Source organism: Pollicipes pollicipes, unplaced genomic scaffold (genome assembly GCF_011947565.3).
Source record: "Pollicipes pollicipes isolate AB1234 unplaced genomic scaffold, Ppol_2.1 Scaffold_4002;HRSCAF=4701_pilon_pilon_pilon, whole genome shotgun sequence".
Lineage (NCBI taxonomy): Eukaryota > Metazoa > Arthropoda > Thecostraca > Pollicipedomorpha > Pollicipedidae > Pollicipes > Pollicipes pollicipes.
Genome location: NW_023596420.1, coordinates 29,677,536 through 29,705,334, shown reverse-complemented (window position 1 = coordinate 29,705,334; position 27,799 = coordinate 29,677,536). Strand labels below are relative to the sequence as shown.

The window sequence follows — 27,799 nt, the reverse complement described above, 5'->3', positions numbered from 1 at the left end:
CTGCCGCCTGGCGCTGTAGGTAGTTGTTTAAGGGCGGAAAACTACGACCAGAAAAGCTACATATTTGGCGCTTGAAGAGACGAAATGAAGTGAGGAATACATCCACGTTGAAAACTTAGCTCATATATTTTCAGTGACGAAGATGAAGGCTTATTGCTAAGTGCGACTGAATATCAGTCCAGTGTTGAGACTACTGCTAATAGTTGCTGGACACCAATATTGGCGGAACTACAACGTACAAAGGAAAGGCATGGCATTCACGCACAGCAAAATATGGCATGCACTTGACAGCGTATGACGATAGCTCACAAGCTGTGTAAATGCAGCTAAATACTACCACAGAAATCCTTGGTACGCAAATCCAGACAACACATCCACATGGTTTCATCAGGTAAATGCCGAAAGCAGTATGCAACTGTATCGCAAAAGGACGATCACTTGCACTACAGCCTTTACTCCAGCTACCTCCGTTGTTGCTTCAGGGCTTAAAAAAGCAAGACAGTTGTATCAAGCGCTTACTGACTAATGGAGCTTGTTATGCGGTACAAAAATATGACATGCCGTGTCTGGAACGCGACTCACAAGAGGCAAGTCGCGCTTGAGCTTGAACATCATTAGTATTGAAATCCGCCAGAGCCGAGCAGCGCTGTCGATCGAAAATAACATACAAAACATGACCGCGGCAGCAGACGGCCCTCCGCTGCCCTCCGCCAATGACCGTCCCGGGATCGCCGGGGTTTACCGTCAAAATTCCGCGCTGCACAGTCCCCTGAGAGCGGCGAGTAGGGTGGGCGAGCTCCGTGCGTGACGTCACCGCGCATCGCCGTTCGCCGCCTGCCATTGGCCGTGGGCCGGGCGCCAGCGCTATCGCCGGCCCGACGGTCCGTGGCGCTGGGATCATGTGAGGTCAGCGCTGGTTCGTGGAAATGCACGTCCGCCCACCCGCCGAATCCCACGTGGAGACTCGAGACGGGCCGGCGCGCCGGTGCGCTTCACACGCCCATCCAGCAGCAGAGCACGTCGGCCAGACAGCGGCCCATCCTCTGCACGAGCGGCTTCTTCTGCTCGCTCTCGACGCGTTCGAACTCCTCGCGCCAGCCGAACGAGTCGTGGTGGCGCATCTTGACGCTGCGCTGGCCGACCAGCGGGTCGCGCAGCTCGCTCTCCACGTCGCCGGCGTAGCGCACGGCCTTGCCGTTGGCCGGCGCCGGCGCGGCGCCGGGCTTGCCGATGCCGGCCGGCTGCTGTCCGATGACGCGCTTCTTGTCCACCTCGAGTGTGCGGTCGTCGAAGATGTCGCGCTTCCTGCCCACCTCGAGCGTGCGGTCGTCGAAGGCGTCGCGCTCGGGCGCGGCCAGCGGCGGCGGCCGCGCCGCCGGCCTGAAGTCGGGCACATCGGTGCCCTCCGTGCGCGAGCCGGGCGGCGTGGCCGGCACGCTCGGCAGCGAGAGCGACTTCTCGACCTTAGCCGGCGCGCGCGGCGTCTGCACGGCCTCGCTGACGGCCGCCGGCGACGCCTGCACCGCCTCGCTGACGGTCGACCGCTTGGCGCGCACCAGCTCGTCGATCATGTCGCCGTAGGAGCTGGGGCTTTCGCTGCGGCCGCTGGAGGCGCGCGTGCTCCAGTCGGGACTGCGGCTGCGGCTGCGGCTGCGGCTTCGCTGACCGCCGCCGCCGCCCTTCGGCATCTGCAGGCGGATGACCTCGACGCCAGCCGGCACGATGACGCGCTCGGCGTTGTCGTTGACCACCACCGTCTCGATGCCGTCGGGCACCTGCATGGCGTCGTTGTCGCCGCCCGTTTGCACCGTAAACGTGGTCTCGTTCATGGCCGACATGGTGCCGCGTTCTGCAACAGACCGCCAGCAGAGGCGTCAGGACACGTTCACCGATGACGAACGGAGAGGTCGGTTGCCGAATCACACTGCGGAGCGGCGGGGCTCCTAAGGTGTTGGCGAAAGATGCCAGTTTTCCGGAAGGCGGTTGGTCCAACACATTCACTGTCTCGTCCACTCAGCCGTGCAGACAGACGTCGGCTGCCTGGTAACAGGATATAGCACACATGAGCATTTCCGAATCCTCTGCTAAAGATGACATGCAAATTAAGGAGATGGACTCTCGCTGACCCCGAACCGCACACCCTTTGCACACAAATAATACCAGATGTCTCAACACTGCCCTCTGCAGCACAGAGATGTTTATAACGTCTGCCCTTGCGCGCTGATAGAGCCGGCTGTGGTCATCCAGCCTCTGCCACTGCGCAGCGAACAGACAGTACCATGCAGCCCCTAGCGTTACCCTTCCTGATAGCGGCAGGTTGCACTCCTCCAACAGGTGGCCTCCAGTGCACCCTCGTAGCAGCGTTTAGAGCATGGCTGACGCCAAAACTGGAGACACTGACTCGAACCCAGCCAACGCAATACAACCTCGGTTTGTATTCTGAATACAACAGAATACACCATCGGTTTGTATTATGTGACCTGTAGCCCCACCCAGCAGCCAAAGCCGACGGCAGTCAGGGCGCTGGCCCGTGGCTGGTAACCAGTGAGGAAAACTGGGCCGCTTTCCCAAGCGATAGCCTTAGAATGGCCACGCCGTGCTGTGTGGGAGCGGGGCAGTGTCGGCGGTTCACTCAACCCATCCCGTTTGGCGGGTCTGTGCCCCGGAGAAAGGGGTACAGGAATACGTTATTGACAGACAGGAATACGTGATTAACGTGCAAGGCCTTACAGCAAAACCTCACCACTCCCTCAGAATAGGGACGAGAGCAACACACGTGCGCCTGCCATGGTCATTGGACACGCTACTGTCGCGAAATAACATCACCACACGTCCCATCCGACGGATATATGTTTCTTCTACGCGTCGGTCGGTGACATCGAGTCATCGGTTACAGTTCTAAACTCGTGCCGATTGCCCGATGCGTCCCGGACGGCGCCCCTCATAAACAACGTTGGCGTGGAAAGACACGGCGCGATAACACGAGCGGACGGACACACAAACACGGAGGTCACATATAACGAATGTTATTTGAGGCCCATATTCGGAGCTGTGGGCGGGGCGCGTGACGGCAGACCGTGAGACCCCGCACGTGAGACGTGCATACATACCGCCTGGACAGCAGGGCGACGATCCGGACCGACTGGCGCCAGCCACCGAGACTCGCTGCAGTCAGACCGAGGCGCGCGGCCTTCGTTCCACGCGACCACCCTGCACCGCCGGCCCGTCACAAGTGGACTGTGTGCCGCGGTTCGTGCACCACGCGGGCCGGCACGCCAGCCGCGCCCAGCCCCGTCCCCCTTTCCCAGAGCTGATGTCACAGTTTGGCGAGCCGGGCTTTGGCACCCACGCGCTCCGGTCTGTGGCTGTACAGTCAGCGTGCCGGTCCAGCGCGTTCGGTCGCCCCCGCTCGCCACCCACTCGCCAGGGACGTCTCCAACCCAGTCCTCGCGCTCCTCACGAGGGCAAGCGTAAGGGAGACGTCGGAGGAGTGCGTGCTGAGTTCCCTTCCGAAGTGACACCAAATGTTTAATGAATGACACCAACCAATTTTAGTTTCAATTTCATCGGGTTCCCACGCTTTTGTTACTTGAGCTGTCAAGTGTACAATGATGCCTGAACAAACGCAACAACGGCCGTGAAGACGTGGGGCCTTGAATTTTACTTTCGGGACGTTATAAACGTACGGCGGAATGTCCATGCAAAATCCACGAACCCATATTCGTTTTTATTTCCGCATTCTCGCTGTATTCTGCATCCCTGCGACGCCCCGTTTGTTCGGGGCCAAGCTGTATGCGCCAGCTATGAGTGGACTTCGTGGTCCCCGTTGGGGACCGGTCCGCGTGCAGAGATGCAGTTACAGATACCCCGTACGGGAATCCTTCTGCAGGCTAAGTTTCGGTAGATCGACCTCGAAGTGTATGCAGTTCTGCCAGATCGTTATCCACTCTCCTTCATCCCATAGCCCTGAGATGGTCATTATTGGCCGAAAAGGCCTTGATCTACACCAAACAAGCCCAGGTGGTGGCTCTGAAGGAGCAATTCAGAGACTCGAATTAACGTTTTATGTTTTCTGATGCCGTTCCGGACTTTTTCAATTCTCGAGTGAACGGCTCTACTTAAGTATTCTAGCTTACACCAGGAGGCATAACATGAACGTGAAACGTGACCGTGTTACGGCCAGATATACCGACAGAACCCCTGAGGGGAAACGCAAACGAGCAGCAAAAAGCCAAACTTGGACATCCCAGCCGAAGGCGTAGAAGTGAAGAACAGTTATGGCAAGTGTGAGAGCGACTACATGCCCATTCGCCAGCGTCCCTGAGTGTGGCGTCACCGGTCTGGTGTGACGTCACCGGCTGGCGGACCGAAAGGCACCTTCCGCGAGCTGCGTCCGGCCTGGACCGGTGCACATTCCTCGGCAGGCGTCCGGCCTCGCCGGAGCCCACGCCCACGCCAGCAGACCGCCGGTGACGTAAGGCCAGGCAAGAGCCGGTTACGGCACGGTCCAGGCGACCGGGCGGATTCCAGGAAGTCCGATCTAGGGATTACGTAACTTTAGGCGTACTACACTTCGAGAGAGGGATTAAGGTATAGGTCCTGTCAGCAGCATCCATACCGAAATCGCATTACAACGTTCCGTAAGTGGGCAAGGAAGGCGTTTGTTCTCTTTCAAACGACTCATTCATCATCAGCACAGCACTCCTCACTAATCGTTTCAATCCTGAATCATAGCAACGCCACGTGTCTTCGAGGTAAGCTGCGGTCGGCAGCCTCGAGTTGGCGTCATCTGAGCAAGGCCGAAGCCCTCTCCCCTGCCCCGAGCCCTGTGCAAACCCCGGAGATGTTTGCAACAAACATGTGTCTCTGCGCGGCGCCAGACTCGTCAGCGCAGACGTTTCCCATGACTGCCGCACTGTTGCCTCACCATTCACCTCTTTCTGCCCTCCCATCGTCATGGCATGGCCAGTGCCGATCGAGAGAAATCAAGTCACAATCGAACGGAAACTCCGCTCTCGCATACGAACTTGCTTCTCGCGAAGTCGAATGATCGTGCGTGTCCGCAGGAATCCTCGCAGACCGGTCTCTGCACGACGACGAGGCCGGGGACCTGGGGTCAAGGTTCAGCTACGCCATCGGCTGAATTCTCGATGCTCCCCTAACTCCCGAACTCTCGAACTTCCAAACTCCTGCAAGCTTCCGAGCAGCACCGACGTGACACCGATCGCAATACTGATGACCAAGGCGGTGGCATCGGTATAGGTAAACCGAGGGGACTGAGGGGAAGAACAGAGGGAAAGCCGTCGACCCGGGCAACATTTCACCGTAATTAAACGGCGATACCAGTACACAAGGTTAGAATGTAAAATCGAGAAACAGGGTTAAATCACGTCCCGCGCAAACACAGTTTGGCAAACATCGCCGTCGTTCTGGCGAGTATCGACGCCAGCCAAGAACCGATCACGTTTTTGCAGAGCCAAGTAACATGTGTGTTATTCCGCCATATCTGACTTGTCCGTATAGACGGAACGTAAATGCGAGGGGAATCATCCACCATTCTGGTTGTTGCGTATGTAATAGCATGCGTATCCTTGGCTGTTTTGTTGGACGATAAAAACCTCCACGTTATACGGTGGAAAGACTTTAAAAAACACGATAACCTTGACCAAGACACAGTCAGACCATTCAGAATATTATTCTGTACGATGCCTGACGCGAGCTTGCTCCAGACTTGTGTTGTACTCATCTTCGGCAGGGTCTATTTTTAAGGCGCTTAAACTTCCAATCTGACTTTAAGCAGCACAGCACACTTATAAACAATATCTGACTCTGCTGCAGGGAAATAAGAATTTATTCCCGAATGGATTCAGATGGAGTCAGTTCCGGTGAAAACATCTCCGCTATGGTGAGTTCTACGGGCTAAATGCGTTGAGCACATGTCGTATGTGTTGATAATAATTACTAAGACAGTAAAACATTAAGTGTTGTACTATTTAAATAGATATCTGCCCTACCGCTGCTTTGAAAAATAGTGCCGGTGTAGAAAGGTATCGTTAGTTGCAATTTCACGGTCCTGATTACGCCATCGATACGTACACTTTCATTTCAGTAGACCTATCGCTAATTCGATGCAAGGCGCGCGGCTTCTCTACAACCCCGACTCGCCTAGCTCGAAACAGTTATCGATTCCATCCTAGCTCTCCGAAAGTATTTCCGATTCCGTGGTCGAATCGGACTCTGCGCTGCACCCATCGCTTTCAGGATTGTTCTATTTGAACGGCCTGTTAGCCAGCTCCCGCACAAAAGGTGGTCGTTATCTGTCGCTGCATACATGACCCAACACCGGTCGCGCACGTAGTTTCAGCCATCCGGGCCAGTTTTGTTGTCATAGCAACGTCATGCACCACGAGTCACAGTTTGTGCTTCCGCCCACGTGTCGCGCCTGCGGGTGCGCCATAGCCATGGCACGATAACTGTCTGAACTGCATACACCGATGCAGCCAGGCGGTAACGAGCATGTCACCGCTGGTGCGCAAACGGGCCACAGGTGTTTGCCTCCCCTGCGCTTGCGCCCCTGACACACTTACCAATGTCAAACGCCACCATTCGGCAACGCTCAGAAATGTATTTTAATTTTTGTCAAAATGTCCTTTGTGTTGATATGCCAAATCAAATATAAGGTTAAGAAAACGTAGCCGCAAGCAGCGCCAATATGGAGCTTGGCACCCATCATCTACTGTGGGTTTAACATTGGTGTCAATAAGCGTCCGTTGCTCCCGAGTGTCTAGTGATCAGCTTTCCGCCAAAAATGAATGCATATCGATGGTGATATTCACCAGTCATTCTACCAAACCCTGCAGCCCCCTCCCCCCGCGGTCTGGTATCTCTGTAGGACGCCGCATGACAACACGCTCCTATTCAAGGCCTCGTGCGCCCAGTTAACTCGCTCAACGACCCGAATCTAGCCCTCCGCTGTGCTGCTAAACCAATACCAGGAGCCCGAATCCAGGCGGAGAGGGAAGGCATACACCATCGCCGTTCTACCATACCAACGAAAATCTACTACGCCCTCCACAGCCGTCATATCTGACCAGCTCATGTCGCTTCCGCTATGGGTGGCCCAGGCGAGGCATCGCTACCGTTATAATTTGTATCGCAGTCTCCATGAGCCACTGAGATGGCCGGGCCAGGGGCGCCGCCGCTTGGGGAGAGCGCTGCTCGAGAGCGCCCTGCTCTCTCCACCCCCTCCCCCACGGGCACCACGTGGAAGGGTGTTGTCTTGTCCAACGAGGGCCCCACCTGACCTCACCTGATCTTCAGGCTCCGTGCGATGCACACCGCCCCAGCGGGTTGTCGGCAGGCTCCTCCACTTACGGGCGTGTGCTCCGCCTCTGCACCTGCCCCTGGGTGCGGCGGTCTGGCCGTCTTGCACGCCGCCGGCCGTCCCTCCGCCGCGGCGACCGGGGCCGGCGTCGCCAGGGGTCTGCGCAGGACGGCTTTTGGACGCCTGTGCACGCCTCAGCGACGCGAACGGCGCCAGCGCGGCTGGTATGCGTGGGTGATCACCAGCTCTTCCCAGTAGGCACTGCTTTCCGCCGGGGTAGAGGTCCCAGGTGCAGCGCGAGGCGCTTATATAGAGCGGTTCAGGAACTACGTGTTGCATGAAACCATGAGCTCCCTGGGTGAAATATCCACCAGGTGCTTTTGAAGGCAGTCACAACCGTCAATCATCGTGTTGACGCTCGGAAACTTCTGTCGATAGCTGACTGCGACTTGGAGGGGCGGAGAAACTCTAACTCGAACAAGACGGTTTTAAGTCGGCCTGGCCGTCAAACTTTTAACGCCGTTGGAGAGATCACATTGCGCCCAAACGAGCAAACGTCTACAGCGCACGCGCTTGGCAACTCGGTGGCGACAAAGGTCTCGATATAAAAAACGAGTATCTCTTCAACTAGTACGATTTTTGTCTTTTTTCTGAGCTGTTCGTTAAAGATTTTCTAGAAATTGTGCAATGAATGCGAGCCGTGTTTGTAGTGGGGGCGCATTCACAGTCGTCGCATTTAAATGCGCCATGGAGGACACATTACCGCAAACAGAGTCTTCATACGCCATTATGCCGAGCTTAAGCTGATCTTCTAAGCTAGTTCAAAGTTCTTATAATTGAAATATGTCATTGCATCAGTTTGGAAAAAGTACGGCCTGGCATTTAGGAGAGCCACGACAAATCTACGCTGGTGAAAACACCGTTTACCCCTCCACCGAGGCAGGAGAGCTGTTGGAGAGCTCTCACAGGCACTGGGGTCGCTCCTCCCCATGCACCGCCGCAAGCCTAGTACTAAATTTGTTAAATGTTGGGTAAGGGCCTGACGTCCCAAAGCGTCCTTCCCCTCATGACGTGATAATTGCCGCGCTGACGCATTGAGGTTTTGGGAGCTCTTCACAGGGGCATCACTTACTACTTTCGGTTGGGGGACCCAACCGGAAGGGCTTACCTAACCTACCACAAATACCTGGCTGTTCCCCGAATTCCGGCCACCGGAATTTGCGTCCTCGATGTTAATTCCTCGGGAATGTGATTTACTATCGTCAGCTGTGGCCGTAAACCATGACCCGGTGCGGGGCGTCAGCATGCGGGCTGAGTGTGGCGATAGTTCACGTCCTAGGGTGAGGTGGATGGTCCCGGCTCGGAGCGGTGCGTTGCACTGTAGACACGCTGACGCACGCAGGGATGGCACATGGTGGCACCGGCCAGTCGCCGAGGATCGTATTCCGCGTATGAGTCTTTGGAATGGGTGTAAGAGGTGCTGCTCGGGCGCGCGTCTCCCTGTCGGTGTCGTGTGCTGCGGTCCACTGTTGTGTCTGAGGTAGTCCGGCCAGGCAGAATCCGATGTCATCCGATGTCAATCCGATGTCATCCGATGCCAATCCGATATCGATTCGATAGTCATCCGATGCATCAACATCGAAGTTTACAGTCATTATGTCGATGTTGAGAGGTAGATCAACGAAAACGTTTTGATAGAAGTAAGCGGTATATGGTTATCCTCAATACAATTGCGTAATCCGCGTTCGTGTAGATATTTGCTGCCCTGGTTTGGTGCCTGAAAAGCATGTTGCTGGAAGTTGTAAGCAAGTTATAAGTTGAAAGTGTTACTGTCATTGCTGTTGCATTATGCACTTCTCGAAGTGAACAATGGAGGGTGGCGATAGTGTAGTGGTTATCGCATCTGCGTTAACAAGAGTGTGTCATCGTTTGTCCTTTTCACGTATTGTTTGATCAGACACGTCCAACTTGGTCCGTTACACCAGTTTTCTAGAAATTATTTTGAATAGCTCAACATTTTGGTTTGAAGTAGGCGTTCCTGTCGGAAAAATGTCATTGAATCCCCTGCTCACCACCATGGAAGCAACGCATTTGATTTGTGTTGCCTTTTGCAACGCCTGTGTTCTGTTATGATCGTGCTGGGGGATAAAATGTTTGTGGAATGAACGCAGCGAAAGCTTGAAACGCTCTGTTTAGAGCAATAGATATGAAAAACATGAGGCAAGCGTCCCGCGAATTCGACGAGCCTATATACCATGGCCTAGATTTATTCCCTACGGTGTTTACCGCAGTGGGTCTTTTCGAAACGCACTTCGGCTTCTCCCTACATTCCTGTTGCACCCTGCATTCCTGCTACTTCACCCTACATTCCTGTTTGTGGGGGCAGATGTAACGAATTTTCCAATGGCACCTCAGCTGTTCACATATCGAGTCATACAATATAGTAAATGGCAGCTGCGATGAGATCTACGGACATGCCAGATGACGCGCCAATTCTCGAGAAACTTGTGGGATTTCCAACCTAAACGGGGTGACCCCGAACTTGATAGGAGAAGGGGCGATCCCGAACTTGATAGGGGAAGGGGCGGCCCCGAACTTGATTGAACGGAGAGGTGGTCTAAAAATGAGGGTTCAACGACGAAAAAGTTTGTTCTTTTGCGCGTTTCATGATTTTGCAGGACCGCAGCATTACAATATTGCGACTCCCCGGCAACACCACCGGTTCCGTTCCCAAATGGGGACAGCAACTCTGTCACTTGGGTCTGTTTGCGTCGGTCGCAAAATGAGGTACTCACTGTACAGTTGTTAAACATACTCAGACCCTGATTCTGCATCACCGGTAGTCTGCCTTAGGTATGTGCCACTCATCCAAATCGGTGCGACAATTTGCGTGCTGCTCGTCGCGTGGCACACCTGGTCCCCGGTGCAGAGTCGTTTGGGCATAGTCTAAAAGAAATGCACTCATATCGTGCTAAGAATCGCCTCCTTTCATCGTTCTTTCATGCTCGTTGAGTGACTGTCGTATTTGTATTCGAATTTAGAGTATAGTTTATATTTCCAAAAGCAGCCTTCCTAGATCACGATTACGAATGTGATTCTAACTTGACGGGCATGAAAGATGGAGCGACTCCTGGATCCACCTGATCGAGCTCGGACGACTTCCCCTATGAAGTAGTACCCGCGAGCCGGAGGCCTGGGCGCCGAAAAACTTTTCCATGACCTGCTGACCTTTCGCCGACTCGGATAGTTCGCCACGCTTGATGAAGCGGCGACGTTGACGGTGAAGTAGAAGGAGAGCGTGGGAATGTTCCACCAAGTGACTTCTTTATCTACTGGTCGCAGTTACAGCCAGCAGCGCAGCACCACAGCGGAGCTTCAGCACCCTCAGAGGCTTGAAGAACTGGATCAGACGCTCGATGAAGCAGCTCCATGACATCACGAGAAGACGTACGAGTTTCCTGGTCTGGATATCGCGCTGGTATGTCTCCCTGAACAGTGATCGCCGACCCACCTTCAGGATGTTTGAACGTAATGTGAGACGATAACACCGAAATGTGGTACAGTAGACTCCAGTTAATAAATCCATTTCTTCACGTAGATATCTGGATTTATCAAGCAGCGAATTTAACACGCGCCCGGGTGGCCGATTAGATATCCTTCGCTCGGGTGGGGGTCCATGTGACCCCCCTGAGATCTCGGGTACTAAGAAAGCTAGAGATACAAAATTTGCAGGGTGTGTTAACCTGTACGTGAACTCACTTAGGTCAAAGTTTGAGCTTCCTAGGTCATGACCTTTAGGTAAAATAAGGTCAAACAAGGTCAAATTCCGGGTTGGTTTCCAAAGCGCCTCCAGAACCTAGATAACTGTTTCTGAGTAAAAGGTCACACGCTCATTTAAAGTGAGTGACCTTTTTTGACCTTTTCAAGGTCATGGTGACCAATATCATACAAGACTGCTCTGAGTTTTGCATTTGAATGGGCGACAAAGATTACGTCAGACAGTATGCCTAAAAACAAAGTGCTGACCTGAGTCGTTTTAGGTCAACAACCTATTCTGACCTCTGAGAAGTCCATGGAAGATGTATAATGCGGTTCCTGCCATCGGTCAATTCGAAATGAGCACCAGAAACTATCCCATATAGCAAGCCCTAGAGAATTAAAAGAGGCTGGTTTGATTTTGGTCTGACATTTACACCTGACCTTAGATCAACGTCATTTGCTCATTGAATATTTGTGTTGCCTAAGAAAGCATCTGTATGATGTATGGCTTCGTCAAACACTTTGTTGTTGCATCAGATTGAACGATTCCCTACAACTCGACTTCGCTGAAAACATGGCCTGGCTTTGAGCATTTTTCTTCCACCGTAAATGAATGCTGTGTAATCTGGTCAAGAGCGTGTGTATTCATTTCATGCAAGCAGCTAGAAAGGTTAATCAAATGGTCGTTGATGGATGGTTTCCACCATCAACTCGACTGAGATATCGGTGTTGCAATGTGTATGGTGCTTTCATAGATGCTGTTAACGGAAACAGTTAATTTTCTGGAACTTGTCATCACGGCCGCCTCTTGACAAATGTAAAATCTTGATATTTTGAACCCTTAAATGTGCCTGGGCAGGATTACATGCTGGCTCATGGGTGCAATATGACCTTTGATGTCGACGCGCCCTAAAACTCCAAATCATCATCACCTAATCAGGCGGATTTGATAACCAAGGCTTTGGATTTGTTAAGTGACGGATTTAATAAGCGGCTGGCCATCTCTACTACACGTTTAGGGCAAAAAAGGAATTTTGTGTTTTTGAGCACTGCTTTCTTTCCTGCACATGTAAAGGTACTGAATAATTTAGGCAAACGCGTACACATTCATTTGATGCAAACGGCTTGAGAAGCATTATCAAATGATAGGTGATTAATGATTGCCACCAATAATTCGACTAAGATATTAGTAATGCGAGGTGTATCGTGCTTTTATAGATGCTTTCGTGGAAACATATTATTTCCTGGCACAAGCCATCTTGCCGCTTTCGTGGCGACAAGATCATGGCATTTTTAACGAGTTAATTTGCCTGGGCGGGATTGGGTATCGCTCATGTTCTGATCGGGTGGATTTGATAACCGCAGGTTGGAACTTGGCAAGCGATCGATTTTACTACACACTGTTATAGGGAGATTCCATCACAACTAATTTTACCACATTAAGCGGCTGGATTTGTCATCCGTAGATTTAATAAGCGGAGTGTACTGCTTCTCAGATGTGACGGACATGACCGGGTGGTCTGACATGGGCCGACTTGCCTTCAGGTGGTCGGCAGTGTCGGGGTCGTGAGTCCGGATCCACACGTCCCCGGGACAGTTTTTCGGTGGACGCACGTTACCAGAACTTCGACAAGCAGTTGCTTGCCGCGGTGCCATGACCAGCGTTCCCGCGAAGTGAGACGGATGCGATGTTACCTCGGTAGATTCTGAAACACTGGACGCATGCGAACATGTGTGCAAGCGGGAGTAGGATGCGATCTTGATTGAGAATGCTTTTAAATCGGGTGTTAACTTCCGGGCTTTGTGAACTTTGTTTTTTTGGGGGGGTTTTGTCACATGTGCCTATAATCGGGGTCATGACAAACTTGGAACACTTTAGAGCTCTACTAAAGCTGAGTTGAACTAAAAATGAGGGCTCTGAAAAATGTTGTACGTGCATTTTTCTAGTCCGGCTTTAAGTAAGTGGTAATGCGTGGGGGAGCGAGAGAGACCAAAACGATATAAAAAATTAGGTTTTACAATATAGTAATGCAGGACGGAGTGAGCCAGGATGGAGTGGGCCCTATTTGCCACAGACCCTCCGTCCTGGAAAAGCTGCCCCCGACCGAAAACTCGTGACACCGGTCGAGTCTGTGCCCGCCTGCCTGCGTCACTGCGTTGGCCGCGCGTGCTATGGCTGATTTCCCAACGCTAGCGACCGAACGCCCGCCCTTCGCCCGGTGCGAGTCGCAGTGGTGCGCCACCAAGCACCGGTTCTTGCTGGTGGGGGGGGGGGGGGGGGGAACGGGATGCGCATGCATCCCATCGGCGTTTCACCCATGGCAGACTGGACGACCACCGCGGTAAAAAAAAAAAACAGACGGCGTTGGAGTAAGCAGGTGGAATTTCAAGTCGCAAACGCCTTTGTGAGCTGCGTGCGTTAGCCCGGTCACCGTAATAGGCACTGCCCAGTGCAGACTGCGCAATGTCACTGCAAGTTAATGTCTGATTATAATGTGGTGTTATCATTTCTGGGTGTTCCTCAAAAATTATTTTGCAATGGAGGAAAGATACACGAATAGCGTGCAGCAGTGATGGAAATGCAATCTGTCATGTTCTCTTTAATACAACAGGCGGGGACAGGCGCGTAGCCAGAGCCTAGACAAAGGGCGGGATACAGGGTTGACAAAAGGCTCCTTGAGAGTAAAATCTCCCCCCCCCCCTCCAAAAAAATCCCACTGGATATGGTACATTTGTTTTTAAGGGCATATTTTTCTTTCACATTGTTTTCACTTTTACTTTCCATAACTGGAGTAGACGCCACAAGTTACCGCGAATAAAATTATGCATCCGTTTATCGACCAACAAACTAAAGAAGTAATGCGTTAAATGATTGCGTGAAATAAATCGTCGAAGCTCTCCATTTTACAGTAATCCATGGGATTCTGTAAACCGAAAGAGCTCGTAGGTTTTGTCACAATCTGCCTCTGTGCTGTTTAAGGACCCCGCGAATGTAGATCGTAGGTCGCAATGTGTCACCAGGTTGTATAAATCTCACCAAGCCATGTCTGTGTGACAATGTTCAACATTCCTTCAGAATCTATCAGTGATACACATCATGTAACGTGGTTTTGAGCGTGCGCGCTCGCAAAGCTTAGCAACAAAATCCTCGACATCAAGAGTCGCAGTCTCCGAAGACCATGCAGCCTCGGGTCGACGATTAATACAAGGCAGTCTGGGCGTATAGTTCACACGTGCGATTTTTAGATTGATGTTAATAACGGATTGGCCTTTACAGCACCAGTGAAGAGGGTCTGGAATCTGGTGGTGAAACTAGAAGGGTTGTAAGGGTAGAATATATAATTTTCGTGTTGCTGTAACTGCTAATATGTCTCGAGGACAGTCTCAAAGTTATCGAGAAGACACACCCAGTTCCGTCTTTGGAAGATGCGAATTATTTTTGAAACACATTTGAAACCATAATTTTACGACGGTCGTTCTCGCACGCACGGCTCCCGCCGTGTGGTGTTGTTTGCAGCAGCCAACGCTGTTCGGTTTTACGAAAACTGAAACCCAGGCCATCGCTATCCTTGCTTCCAAAACTGCGGGCGCGTAGGCCCAAACTTTTTGCTGTAATTTGTTTTACTGATTGATTCTGCAAAAAATATGAATGCTCTCAGGCAAACTTGAGATGGTCTTGTTCGTTTTTAAACTTATTTCGACCCGCCCTTTCTACACTGATGAGGCCCCTTATTTCCGGGCAAGGGGTCTGTTCAGAAGAACACTAGGGGCACATTATTGTTCCCGGTCTGGAGGTAAAGGACCATTCCGTTCCTCCGCAAGGTGTCCTCCGGCTGCCATTCTGGCAAGACGGGGCGGATCCCCTAGTCGATCCGGAGGTCCTTAGAGTGATGCATCACATCATATCGGTCCCTTCCTGAAGCGCAAGGCCTTCTGACCTGCGCAGTTGGCCTCGGATCGACACAGGAACCCTCATTAACGCAACGACATACCTGATCGCCACAAGTGGTTCAATAATTGGCACGTAGACTCCCTGTTCGGCTTAACGGGCCGCTGGTGGAATTGGGTTTGAGGACCCGCCGCTCGGCGCTGGGGACCCTGACTGGGTCAGGACCCTTCCATTGTCTCAATGTAAACACTCATCTCATGTTATGATATTTCCTTTCACTGTCAAAGGTGCCCCGATCAGCGCAAGAGGCCTCTGCCATTCGGGGTCCCGTCCTCGTCCCTGTCGAGCAAATCTTCCCCTGATCGACTCGATGCCCCTCGTCGACACAGGTTGCCCTGTTCGGCACTGTGGGTTACTGAACAACGCAGGAGCCCAGAATTGTTGCTGCTGCCCCGACCAATTTAAGTCACTGGCCTGGCCTTGTCCCTGTTTGGGAAATGGACTCCCAGGGCCCGGAACATGGAGCCGATTGTTCGGTGTTGGATGATCTCTGGCCGAGATAGAGGAACGCTCTGTCTCAGAGGCCCCCATTCGGTGCAAGAAGCCCTGTAACTGACATTTGAAATCACAACTCTACGGGCTTAATGCGACATACAGACGGCCCTTTGGGCCTTTCAGCCTTACAATCGGGCCCCTCGATCTTGGTCTCGAGAGATCCTTCGGCCCCTCTTCGGGCTCCCTCAAATACCGATCCTGCCCAACCCTGGGCACTGACTCCTGTTAGGCACTGTGACCCCTGACCGACAAAAGCACCTTTCATTGAACCGCGGGCCACAGCCTTGCTCCTGCTCGGGAAATGGGCCCCCAGGGTTCAGACTATCAAGGGACCCACCTGTTCGGTACTCGTGGTCTCTGGCCGACTTACACACACGCATTGCCTCAGGGGTCCTCAAACAGCGCAAGAGAACCTCTGACTGATGTTCCAGGTCACGGCCCTACAGGCCACGATTTTTTATGTGACATGCAGCCAGTCCTTTGGGGTCCTTATGTCATCCAACCAGGTCTTTAATCGTGGGTTTCGGTGTGCCACCCGAGCCCTCTTCGGGCCTCATGAAACACTTATCATGGTCGGCTAAGACCCCTTACGACCACAGGACCCTCTGTTAGGCACTGTGGGCACTTGACAGATGCAGGGGCCCCAACCATTGTAAATCACTCCGCCATCTTCCGCCTCCGAGTTCTCCGCCATCCTTGAGAAGTGGGCCAAATCCGGGGAGAAACCAGTTCGTTGGAATATTTTGGGTTAGAATGCGTCATGTTTCAGGGCTTATCCTCTTCGTCAGTTTGTTTTGCAGAACTTTGCTCCTGACAGTGGTGTCTAGATAACTGAATCATCAGCTCATCTCCAGCACAATACCACCCCTGAAGTTTCGGACGTACAGAGAAAACTAAAACTCACAAGTATGGCATTACTTTACAACGGTATCTTTGGACCTTTTCTTGCCCCTTGTTTTCATTGCGCCCTTTTTGCCGCGATTCCGCGCTGCGCTCTTTCTGTGGCGGTCTGGCCGCGGTATTTTCCACGTAATCAATTTTCGATTCGAAAGGGAATACGCGGGATTATATTTTCAATTTTATTACTACCTGAAAACCTTTGACAAGTCTTTCAAAACCTATTATTTCTTTTCTTCACATCGGTGATTCCTGACCTCTTCGCACTGCTCATTCCATTAGAGCGAAAGAGAAAGGGATAGCCATGTCCCTCAGAATATTGGTTGGAGTCAAGAGAGTGATAGACTATGCAGTCAAGGTATGTATTCGTTAGGAGTATTTCCTAGTTTTTCACAGCTTCAAAATGGGTCAAAATGTGGGTTGCGTGCAACAGCTGAATAGGATGCAGTAGAAACTCAAATTGATCACATGGGAAGCTTACCATGGGTCAGCTGAAAAAGCCATGGATTGCAATGGATGCCTACATGATTTCTGTGGGCAGAACATCATGCTGTACTTCTGTGCCTATCGCATGCCTGGCAAAACTGAGCTGATTTTCAAACTGTTTTGCATGTAATTTGTGTAGGGGTATCTTTCCTGGAAAACACCTTGGAAACATCATAATTCCTTGAAAGATTGGGTCTCTTTGCCCCAAAATTGGTGGCAATTGCATCAAACTCATGGGTGCTCAGAGTTGCTGGGCACATGCACTCAAATTGTTTGTGCTTGCTGCTTTGCATGGCATGTGCAGTGCGAGATGTATTTTTGCATTTTGGCTATGGATCAGGAGGGATGAAAAATGCTGAGCTGTACTCTGCCATGTAAGTAAAATGGTTTCCCTGATCCTAGACCTGTAGCACAGGATGTCATGGGCCCATTTGCATCAGCTGTGTTGGTTTCTCCTCATGTTGCCTGTTCACCATGTATCATGTTAGTTCAGTGCTAGGTCAGAAAAGGTGTTATTATTTGGCATTATTTGAGACATACACAGACAAATACTATCCTGAACATGCTTAGCATGGCACCAACATCTCAGCAACAATTTGAGCATAGCAGGCCATCATCAAAAAGGCCTGGAGTTTGTTACATGGCCACCACTAATTTCTGTACAGCAATAGTCAATACTTTATGGTATTAGGACATTGGTTAGAAAACTTCAATCAAAAATATCCTAAGCACCTTTAAGGCAAAAAGTTCAGCACAATCTGTCCAGGCCTAAGTTTGCTGCATACATGCTCCAGGTTCAGTGCACTAATGTCACATAATGTGCAGTTGGTACATTTTTTGCAGGTCATCCATTAAATTTGTTACTTATCAGGCTAGGTATTGCCTAGTTTTTATTTATGGCTTGCTGAATTTAAGTCTTGGCAATAACAGGAGTGTATTCCATGCCCCAGTTACAAATATAGGTTGCAGATAAGTGAAGTAAAGCTATAAGCAAACAACAGCACCCACCCTGCAAGGGCAGCAGCCACCATTATATAGTCATCTGCCAAGTGTACTACCTTAGTATTAACCCTAAGGATAGCAGGCATTTCCTGTTCTTGAACACAGAACACATATTGTGTGATTGACAAACCAGAGATTTAACATCCTCTGCTTCATGCTAGCTGCTGCACTGTATGGAACAGATGTCAGTAACCATAACTTTGTGTTTTTAAGGTGCGCGTCCGCCCGGACAAGAAGGGTGTGGTTACAGATGGAGTGAAACACTCCATGAACCCCTTTGATGAGATTGCGGTGGAGGAGGCCATAAGGATGAAGGAGAAGAAGCTGGCAAAGGAGGTGGTGGCATTATCAATTGGGCCCACCCAGGCACAGGTTTGTTGACAAGATTGTTGGTGTGGTCAGTAGATTTTACAGATGTATTCTTCTATCTTGTCAGAGCTGTCTGACAAAGGTGTAGTTCTCTATCATGTTACAATGACAGCTGGCTGGCTACCTGTGATGATGTTACCTGTTATCCTGTGATGATGATGGCATCTGCTATCCTATGATGGTGACAGGCTCTTATTATCCTGCGATGGTGACAGGCACCTGTTATCCTGTGATAATAATGGATGCCTGTGTTCCTGTGATGACGGGTGGCCTGTCGCGCGACAGGAGACGCTGCGGACGGCGCTGGCGATGGGGGCCGACTCGGCCATCCACGTGGAGCTGCCGGCCGCCGACGTGGAGAAACTGCAGCCGATCCACGTCAGCAAGATCATGGCCAAGCTGGCCGCCGACGAGAAGTTCGACCTGGTCATGGTCGGGAAGCAGGCCATCGACGACGACTGTAACCAGACGGCGCAGATGACGGCCGCGCTGCTCGACTGGCCCCAGGCCACGTTCGCCTCCAAGGTGAAGAGATGTCATCCCTACGCCCGTTCCCATTGCGTCACTTTGCGGCTTCCTTGCAAGTTGTTGTTTTACCTTTTGAAATTAATGATGAGATGCCTTGACTGGAATCAGCTTCACTTCGCGCGAAAAAATGAACAGCTACATGAAGATTTCAAAAATGGCTTCGACCATGTTTGATCCAAGCTGACAGGTCCACAATTAAATGTAACATAAAGGAACATATGGCAGTTAAAGGGAATGGATGACAGATGGGAGGAAAAGTTATCGCGGGCTCAGAAGCAAAACACTGCTGCAGCTGGTCGACCAAAGAGGACGTGTTTGTCCAATCCAGCCTGGCGTTTCACAGATTGAGAAGGACAACGGCAACTTGAACGGTGACTCGTGAGATTGATGGCGGCCTGGAGACCATCAAGGTGCGGGTGCCCGCCGTCATCTCCGCCGACCTGCGACTGAACGAGCCGCGCTACGCCACGCTGCCCAACATCATGGTACGCCACCTCTCGACACAGGCGACGCAGCTGGCTGGCCTGAGTTGACCTCACCAGGCGGTCGGCTGGGTCACTGGACTCTGCCAGAGGGCTGACCAGCCCACTGACCAGTCAGATTGGCCGGCTGATGTCGCCAGAGAGCTGATCGGACTACTGAGCTCAGCACAAAGTCAGATGGTCTGCTGACCGCACCAGACAGCCAAGCGGCGCGCTGATCTGGCCACACAGTTGCCACAGATTAGTAGCACAGCCTGCTTTCCTTTGTCATGTTCTGATTGGTTTAATTTCTTGTTGTTAGATCTTGTGTGTAAAAGCCATCAAATTATTACGTTTTCAGTGACTTTCATTGACTGATGAGATATATCTTTCTTCATGTTGGACATCAATTTGTGCGGCCATTCGCTCTTTCATTGGATGGTGTTCTCCCAGATAATGTTGTAGCTCTATGCTTGGAAAAACCGAGGAGTTGCGAGTAGTATCCGTACTTGGCGTACCTGTTACCTCAATTCTTCAGAAAGCCAAGAAGAAGCCGATTAAGAAGATGAAGCCATCAGACCTGGGCGTGGACACCTCGCCCCGGATCGAGGTGCTCTCCGTGGAGGACCCTCCGGTGCGCGAGGCCGGCATCAAGGTCGACGACGTCGACACGTTGATAGCAAAGCTGAAGGAGGCGGGCCGTATTTGAGCAGTGTGAGTGACGCCGGTGGGCTCTGATTTTGTTGAGCTGCGTTGGTCGCCCCAGACTCTGCGGCCAGTCCGACGTGGACAGAGGCCAGGGGCGTGGCCGGTATCGCTACGTTGGGGACGTAGTTACACGTGTTTGCAATGATAACTGAATCGCTGGACGTAGCGAGGTACCCAATGTCTTTGGCATGCGCAATGAGTGATTGTCGAGTTGCTGTGGAGCATGTTTGAAGATCACCTGGCTTGATTCAACCGTCGTTTGACGAGGCGTCCAGAGGCCACTCGGAGGCTTTCCGAGAAAGTCTTCAGAACTGCATGTTTCTGTCCACGTAGCTCAGGCGGCTAAGGCGCATGTCTCCTGACGTACCTGTAGTGGGTTCTGTCAATAAGGACTGCTATGTGTGTAGTCTGATCCCCAGAACCATCCAATGAAAATGTCCTGGTTTTTCCTTCGAGGGCTAACATCTAATACTGCAATCGCATGGCGCCCGAGTTTTCAATATGTTTGATATTGTTGGTGAAAATGTATTGACCTTACATATCTAAGGTCAAAAGTGACGACGGCGAGGCTACGTCGGCCACGTATGACGTTAAGACGCCAAGTAATGTATACACACGTGTGTTGATGAATGCATGATATAGGTGGCTCGTGCTGATTGCTGTAACGCGTCACACATGATGTGATCCCATAAAATACACATGGTCATCCAGGACCAAGCCCAGTCTAATGCTCCAAAGGTAAACGCGGCCGCGGCCATGATATTCTGTATTTCTCGACTCGGGTTTGCCGCATCTCAGGCCGCATTAGCTGCAAGGTGACGCACTTTGATAAACGCTTTCTGGCATCGTTGGTTTCGGCGTCGTGCCACACCGGGTTCGTGAGGAAACCGGGCGGAGTCATGACCCGCTCGTGATCAGAGCGCCGCTTGAAATGTCGAACAGTCACGACATAACCACGTTTGCTCTATAACGTCGGCAAGCCGATTGCCTTCTGGTATACTGTTGCCCGACAGTTTTCAACAGGACGGCCTAAGTTAACTGGGCACAGATCGCATTCGCGGCTGGGCTGCGATTAGTGTTATCACGTGCAGTCCTGGGCAATACCATATCCCCTTTTCTCTAGCATTTCTTGATTTTACCCGTTATTTTCGTTCACGATCAGTGCGCAACATTTGTTGCATTTTTTCCCATCTCCAGTAGCATTCACCCGGTGCAGTTGTACACCACGCACCCATCAGCGCTCCGTTGAAGTTGTACACGAGGTACCCATCAGCGCTCTGGTACACTTTACGCTAGGTACTTATCAGCGCTCAGGTGCAGTTGTACACTAGGTAACCATCAGCGCTCTGGCGCAGTTGTACACTCGGTACCCGTCAGCGCTCTGGCGCAGTTGTACACTCGGTACCCATCAGCGCTTTCTGTTTGGCTGTAGCGTGTTAAATTACCCAGATAGCTGGCTGCCGCTGAGATACCCCCGTGTGGTCAGGTGGGAAACCTTCGTCCGGCGAGAGTTGGTGTGATCTGATGAAAATGTAATATAGTTCGGTTGCTCCCGTCGGACCCTCAGCCGCGCTGCATTACGTGATAAGATGCTGTTTTTGCTTTACTGATGTTTTTTTGCAACTAATTACCTACTTCTTTATTTCCAGATGATGGTAAGCGGTGCATATTGTTTTGCGTCGTGAGACATTCTGGTATTGCACATTTCGGGAAGATCTTTTCGTTGTTTTTATTATACGGCTTTTTTCGTATCTCTTCTGATGTGTTCAGGCAACACACTCCTCTTGTGCCAGTTATGTAGAACGAGCTACCCGAGACGGAGGTCCCGCCGCCGCCACAGACCACGCGAGACGGCAGGTGATACCGCCGCCGCCCTAGACCATCCTAGACGGCGGCGATCCTGCCACCGCCCCAGGCCACCTGAGATGGTAGTGATCCCGCTGCCGCCCCAGACCACCCAAGAATGTAGTGATACCGCCGCCGCTCCAGACCACCGAGGACGGTGGTGATTCCGCCGCCACCCCAGACCACCTGAGACGGTGGTGACTCCGCCGCCGCCCTAGACCACCCGAGACGGCATTGATACCGCCGCCGCCCAGACCGCGCGGCCACGCTCCAGACCACCTGCCCAGACGCCACAAGGACGGTTGAACCGCCGCTACCGAGCTGTGCCGCCGCCCAGTGGTAGTCAGGGCGTCGGACCGGCCGTCGGCCCGGTGGCGCCGGAGTCCGTCCTACGGGCGACGCCTAGGGCCGCGCCGGCCGGCCCACCAAACTCGGAGCGGCCGGGCGCCCAGGGAGGACACCGCGCTTCGATGACACTGGAGCGGCCGCCGCAGCTGTATTCTCATGAGGTTATGTCGTCAGGGAGCGTTCCGCGCTGGTGCAGAAAACATGGGGTGGGAGCGCAGTTATCTGGGCGAGAGCTTTGGTCTTGAATAGCAGCGGGGTGCCGGACTTATTGCAATAATACAATACATGGTATGTTTTAAGCTGGCGTTTTTCTGGTAACAATGTAAAGAAATGGTTGCTTTGTCCAACCTGGCGTCGCCTGACAGCGAACATCCTGCATGGGCAACGTATTGAACAAAGCGGCGGCTGCGGCCGGGCCCGCTGCTTGGCTGTGGTGCGATAGATCGGAGCCAGGCGCTATCATCTCACCACTCACCGCGCTCGATTAAAGACAATTTCAAAGCGCTGCCTTAGATTATGTACCACTCTTAGTGCGCCTGCCCGCAGTCAGTAACGTGTTGTTAGGGGTTATCAAGCAAGCAGGTGTCGGCAGTAGGGCGCTATATTCCCGTGCCGTGCGATAGCCCTGGACCATTGCGTCAAATGAACGTCGCTGATTAGGACTTTATAACGCATTCAGCTGCTGAGACTGTATGGCGTAGTCTACCGCTGCCTGCTAGGGCGGGCACCGCGGAACATTCAACCCCGTACATCCGGCTCTCCAAACGCGCACGCGCACTGCCACACAATCGGTGTCTCACTCGCCGCGCTCGATTATGAATATTTTTGGAAAGCTGCATCACGTAGCTGCTCAGCTCTCCGCGCCGAGAGTGGACGCCCGCTTTTGAATAAAGCACTGTTCGGTGGTTATGTCAGGCAAAAATGCGGAGGTAGCTGCGTCTCACGTTTGGATGACGTGCGGGAGGTCCGAGGACAGTGCTGCCACGCGAACGGGCCGATTCTCCAAACTCGATTACAAGTATTTGTTAAAACGTGGCTGCCGCCACCTTTTCCTGAACAAGAGTTTTGAGGTCTGAAATGTTACTGGGTAGACCTTCGCCAGCTGGGCGCCGCGGCCGCGCCTCGACAGGGGCCAATCAATCTCTGGTAATTGGCACCCTCGCCATTGTGCATTGGGCACATCGTGCAGCCCCGGAACAAGGCATGCGTCTACTCATACCGCATGGACCAGCTATGCGCGTATAATCTACCATCCGCAGAAAATACAGTAGGAAGGCTGTCATGACGACTCGCTGAGGTCGTTGCGTCCGTGTGCCAGGTTTTGTCGCGGACACCATCCGCTTTTACAAATCGATACACGAATACCAGTACAGTCAACCTAACGCAAGGCGACCACAAGACAAATGGGCTTAGAAACAGGGGAGCGGGCAGGGCGGGGGGAGGGGCAATAACGTTAACTGGCCTCCACTTATTTAGTTTGCGTTTAGCCTGCTTGTGAACTACTTTAAACGTGCGCGCCGATTCACCTAGTTCACCAGCCACCTTCCTCAAACCGCACTGGACACACTCACTTGTATTTGGCCCACTTTCTTCTCAAAGTTGGGGGCTGGGGCCCAGTGTGTGTTTGTTGGGGGGGGGGGGGGGGGGCGTGTGTGCTGGAGCCTTCCAACTGAATAGGAAACCATGCCCCTGATTCGAGCCTCGATCATGCCAACAATGGGAAGAAATGAAACATCGCGACGTCGTGCGCGACTGCTTCCGAACCACCAAACAACGGCTCTCGCGGGTTGGAACTTGCTTCATGCAGCGCTTAGTTCTGTGGGCACCAACAAAGAGTTCAGCTGTCAAGTACGTCACAAGTTAACAACGCTGGTGCGAATAAACGCGCCCCACCGGTAAATATTGGACATATTTTATCAGAGCATATACGAGACCCCCGTCAAGATTGAGGGCAGCGCCATGCCGCCATTTGGGAAGACTCATGGCACAGACGGCATCGCCTCTGCGAGTACCCAGCGCCATGCCGCCATCTGGGAAGACTCATGGCACAGACGGCATCGCCTCTGCGAGTACCCAGCGCCATGCCGCCATCTGGGAAGACTCATGGCACAGACAGTACCGCCTCTGCGAATACCCAGCGCCATGCCGCCATCTGGGAAGACTCATGGCACAGACGGTACCGCCTCTGCGAATACCCAGCGCCATGCCGCCATCTGGGAAGACTCATGGCACAGACGGCATCGCCTCTGCGAGTACCCAGCGCCATGCCGCCATCTGGGAAGACTCATGGCACAGACAGTACCGCCTCTGCGAGTACCCAGCGCCATGCCGCCATCTGGGAAGACTCATGGCACAGACGGCATCGCCTCTGCGAGTACCCAGCGCCATGCCGCCATCTGGGAAGACTCATGGCACAGACGGTACCGCCTCTGCGAATACCCAGCGCCATGCCGCCATCTGGAAAGACTCATGGCACAGACGGCACCGCCTCTGCGAAAACCCAGCGCCATGTTCTGAATTGGACATCAACTTCCGACTGTCCCGATGCTTTGCAAGCACGGTGCGCGCTGTACCGCGAGATGAACTTCCGATATGCGTTGTAAATCGGATCTCTGAAGCCGGCGGTACAACGTAATTTCTTTAAAAGCCACTGCCAATGTGGTGAATGTGCAGCGTGACAGGGACGTCGGGCACTGGCCAACAGCGCGAGCCAGCGAATCGCTCACAGCCACGCAAAGGGAATTTGCGTTTACCATCAACCGCCATGCCTCCAAACACGTGCGCGTCGGTGTCACATCGATCATTCAAGCGAGCGATGATCTAATTGGGACGGCGTCGGTTCTCTTCCAACTGGCATGGCTCGCGACCACAGCCATACCCAGCAATCCACGTGTCCGCGCCTTCGCCTGACCGCTTTGTAAGGGAATGTTCCCGTCGGACGGTGGCACGCTCCACGCACCACCTGCAATGGGCCATATCCCACATCGCGCGCTGGTCATCTGTTGCGCAGCCTATGTAATCTGCGCATGGAGCCAGTCACCAATAGGTCCACTGCCAGCACCAAAAATCCGGTGCCTTGCATCAACATTTCGCTCCTAGCGGTACCGACGTCGGTGGTTTTTAGAAGAATGGCTAAGTGTCAAGAATGACGGCGAGAGCGTAATGCGCGGACATGCTTTTCAAACGTAACTTACCTAAATTTCACCCTCTTCGTCTCTATAGCAGGTTAAATATCGTCTGTGCGTTGACGAGTGCCGCCTGCTCCATATGCTTTGGTGACTGGCATCAGACACTAACGTGAACACGTACAAAGTGCCTGCACCAGTCGTTGCTGAAAAGCACAAAGTACGGCCTTTGACGCCAACTGGGCACTCAAATTCTGGCATTCATACAACTAGATATGAAGATGAAATTCATCTTTATTGAACTTATCGGGCAGATGTATGCATGCACTTCTCTTGGGTACCGCAAACTTAAACAAGATGGTGTTGTTGCTTATGATGGCAAAATATTAGTTAGCGGTTCAACAACACTCCTCTTTTTCTTGGCCAGGCTTTCCTTACTTTTCTTTTTCCGCTTCGCCTCCTTCTTTAATTTGATCGCCTTCATCTTTTCGGCGTCCTTTTTCTTATCACTAGCCGTGTCTGTCTCATTGTCAAAGTCAAACTTGATCTTCTTACTCTGTGGGAGCACGCCCCCGACCTTGACAGCCGGTGCGGTAGTCGGAGCCGCCATGCTGCTCCTCGCCCCAGCCGCCGGCGCGATCGTCTTGCTGAGGCTCTGCGCCAAGTTCCGTTTCTGGCGCTTCGCGTCGTCCCAGCGCTCCTTTTTCTTCTTCTTCTTCTTCAGCGACGACTTGGACTCGGCGGTGGCGTCGCCGGAGAAGCTGCTGACGGGCGCCAGTTTGTCGGGCGGCCGCAGCGGCCGCGGGCCCTCGCCCTCGCCCTCCGCGCCCTTCTCCCTCCGCAGCTTCTTGCCGGTGGTGCGGTCTACCTTGGGCTTGGCCGTGGCATGACACTTCTGCACGCGAATGTGGCGCCCGCCCATCTCGCTACCATTCAGCTTGAGCGCACGGTGCGCCGCCTGCTCGTCGCCGAAGTTGACGTAGCCGAAGCCCTTGCCGACCGACGAGAGTGAGTCGCGGATGACGCGTACGCTGACGATGTCGCCGCACTCGCCGAAGTGGGCCCACAGGTGGTCGTCCTCCACGTTTAAAGGGAGGCCGCCGACGAAGACGGCGCGGCGCGGGTCGGGCCGTTCGCTCGACATGGAGGCGTTCACGCGCAGCCGGTGCTCCTTGAAGAGCACGCCGTTGGCCGCGGCCGCCGCGCGCGCCGCGTCCTCCTCGCTGACGAAGCGCACGTACGCGTTAAACGAGGACCGCTCGGTACTGAAGCGTTTCGTGATGACCGACATGCGGATAGGCTTCTTGCTGTCCAACCGGGGAGCGCTCCGCAAGCGCAGAGACTCCACCGGCGCGTACTGCATGAAGAATTTCCGCACCTCGGCGCGGCGCACCCCCAACGGCAGGTTGCCGACGAACACAGTGCGTCTTTCGTGGACTAAATTCTTCGGCTTTACTGGGTTTTCGCCTTTCTTTGACTGCCGCTGCTTTCCTGCTTCTGGAGCAGGTGATGGCTCCGTTGCTTCACAGCCAGCCTCACTTGGCTGGTCTCCCTGACTGATGATGTCATCACCACCCAAAACATGCTCCTTCTGCTTCCTGCCAGCTTTAGAATCAGGTGGACTTTGCATTTTTACCACCCTCCAGAAGACTCACTACTTTGGGTTTCTTGGGGGGTTTGATGTCACTAGCAGACAGTTTTTGTTTCAGTTTTACCTTTTTTGGCTTTTTGACTTTCCTCACTTCCTTTACAGCCATAGCTTGCGAATGTTTTGAAGACACTATGAATACCAGCTTGAAACTATTCTGTAATCACATGACAAATGATGAGTCACTTGGACCACAACTGATCACTGTGATAAAGCCTAATGAGACTGCTGTACAACACATAAAAACACACAGACACCCAGGCAACTAAATCCCGGCACCATCCTACAATGCATGATATTCTACCTTCAACATAACACTGATTTTCAGTCTGATTCCAAGAGTGCTTAAATCAAACACATGAGCCATTCAACACAGCAGGCAAATAACTGGCCTGCTTTGAACAGCCAATTAGTTAACTTTATATGCATGTTATATACTACACATACATGCCAACTTTATATACACTTTCGTCAATTATGAATAGTCTCTGTTGAATGAGGACTCACAAACCAAGCAGCTCTCGGAATATGCAATGACGCATTGGAGCTAAAAAACTAAAACTGAGCATGATCACAACCATGCATGCTTCTGAGTTCGTTCTATAATTATCGACATCAACCATACACAGATGACGTGAGTCGACCTTCAATAGACAGCCAACTGGAGGTTGTTTCGTCGGTCTCGTCCTGCGACATTGCAAACTCAAACCCTCAGAGAGTAATAAAAAACCCGTGCCCAAAGCATTGCATGCCAGATTTACACGCCCATGTGCCCAACCACATGCCTCCCCCATCATACCTCGCAGGGCGCAGGGAGTAGCGGGCACAGATGCCCTCTCCCCACGTGCGCAAGTG

The 27,799-nt window shown here is 52.5% G+C and overlaps 3 protein-coding genes across 5 annotated transcripts; 1 reads left to right on the top strand and 2 right to left on the bottom strand.

The window, feature by feature from the left end:
* Positions 1-122: 122 nt before the first annotated feature.
* On the bottom strand, positions 123-7,440 carry LOC119094057 (uncharacterized). Its single transcript, XM_037217123.1, has 2 exons — positions 7,310-7,440; positions 123-1,849 (listed from the first exon to the last, which is right to left on the bottom strand). The coding sequence occupies exon 2, from the start codon at positions 1,836-1,838 to the stop codon at positions 993-995; it is 846 nt and encodes a 281-aa protein (XP_037073018.1). The 5' UTR covers positions 1,839-1,849; positions 7,310-7,440; the 3' UTR covers positions 123-992.
* A 9,069-nt stretch (positions 7,441-16,509) lies between these two features.
* On the top strand, positions 16,510-20,691 carry Etfb (Electron transfer flavoprotein beta subunit). Its single transcript, XM_037216854.1, is given in 6 exon segments — positions 16,510-16,782; positions 18,126-18,284; positions 18,567-18,806; positions 19,153-19,176; positions 19,178-19,294; positions 19,809-20,691. Coding segments are annotated over 6 exon segments (765 nt in total). The 5' UTR covers positions 16,510-16,728; the 3' UTR covers positions 19,980-20,691.
* Positions 20,692-25,570: 4,879 nt separating this feature from the next.
* On the bottom strand, positions 25,571-27,797 carry LOC119094041 (RNA-binding protein 34). 3 transcript variants are annotated; one of them, XM_037217105.1, is made up of 2 exons: positions 27,744-27,797; positions 25,571-27,101 (listed from the first exon to the last, which is right to left on the bottom strand). In XM_037217105.1, the coding sequence occupies exon 2, from the start codon at positions 26,924-26,926 to the stop codon at positions 25,667-25,669; it is 1,260 nt and encodes a 419-aa protein (XP_037073000.1). In that variant the 5' UTR covers positions 26,927-27,101; positions 27,744-27,797; the 3' UTR covers positions 25,571-25,666. The 3 variants fall into 3 exon arrangements, with proteins under 3 accessions (XP_037073000.1, XP_037073002.1, XP_037073001.1); XM_037217107.1 differs by lacking the exon at positions 27,744-27,797 and adding an exon at positions 27,570-27,717; XM_037217106.1 differs by lacking the exon at positions 27,744-27,797 and adding an exon at positions 27,589-27,717.
* Between the last annotated feature and the right edge of the window lie 2 nt (positions 27,798-27,799).

Coding starts and splice junctions, on each gene's coding strand:
- LOC119094057 (XM_037217123.1), bottom strand. CDS start 1,838: ATGTCGGCCATGAACGAGACCACGTTTACGGTGCAAACGGGCGGCGAC.
- LOC119094041 (XM_037217105.1), bottom strand. CDS start 26,926: ATGCAAAGTCCACCTGATTCTAAAGCTGGCAGGAAGCAGAAGGAGCAT.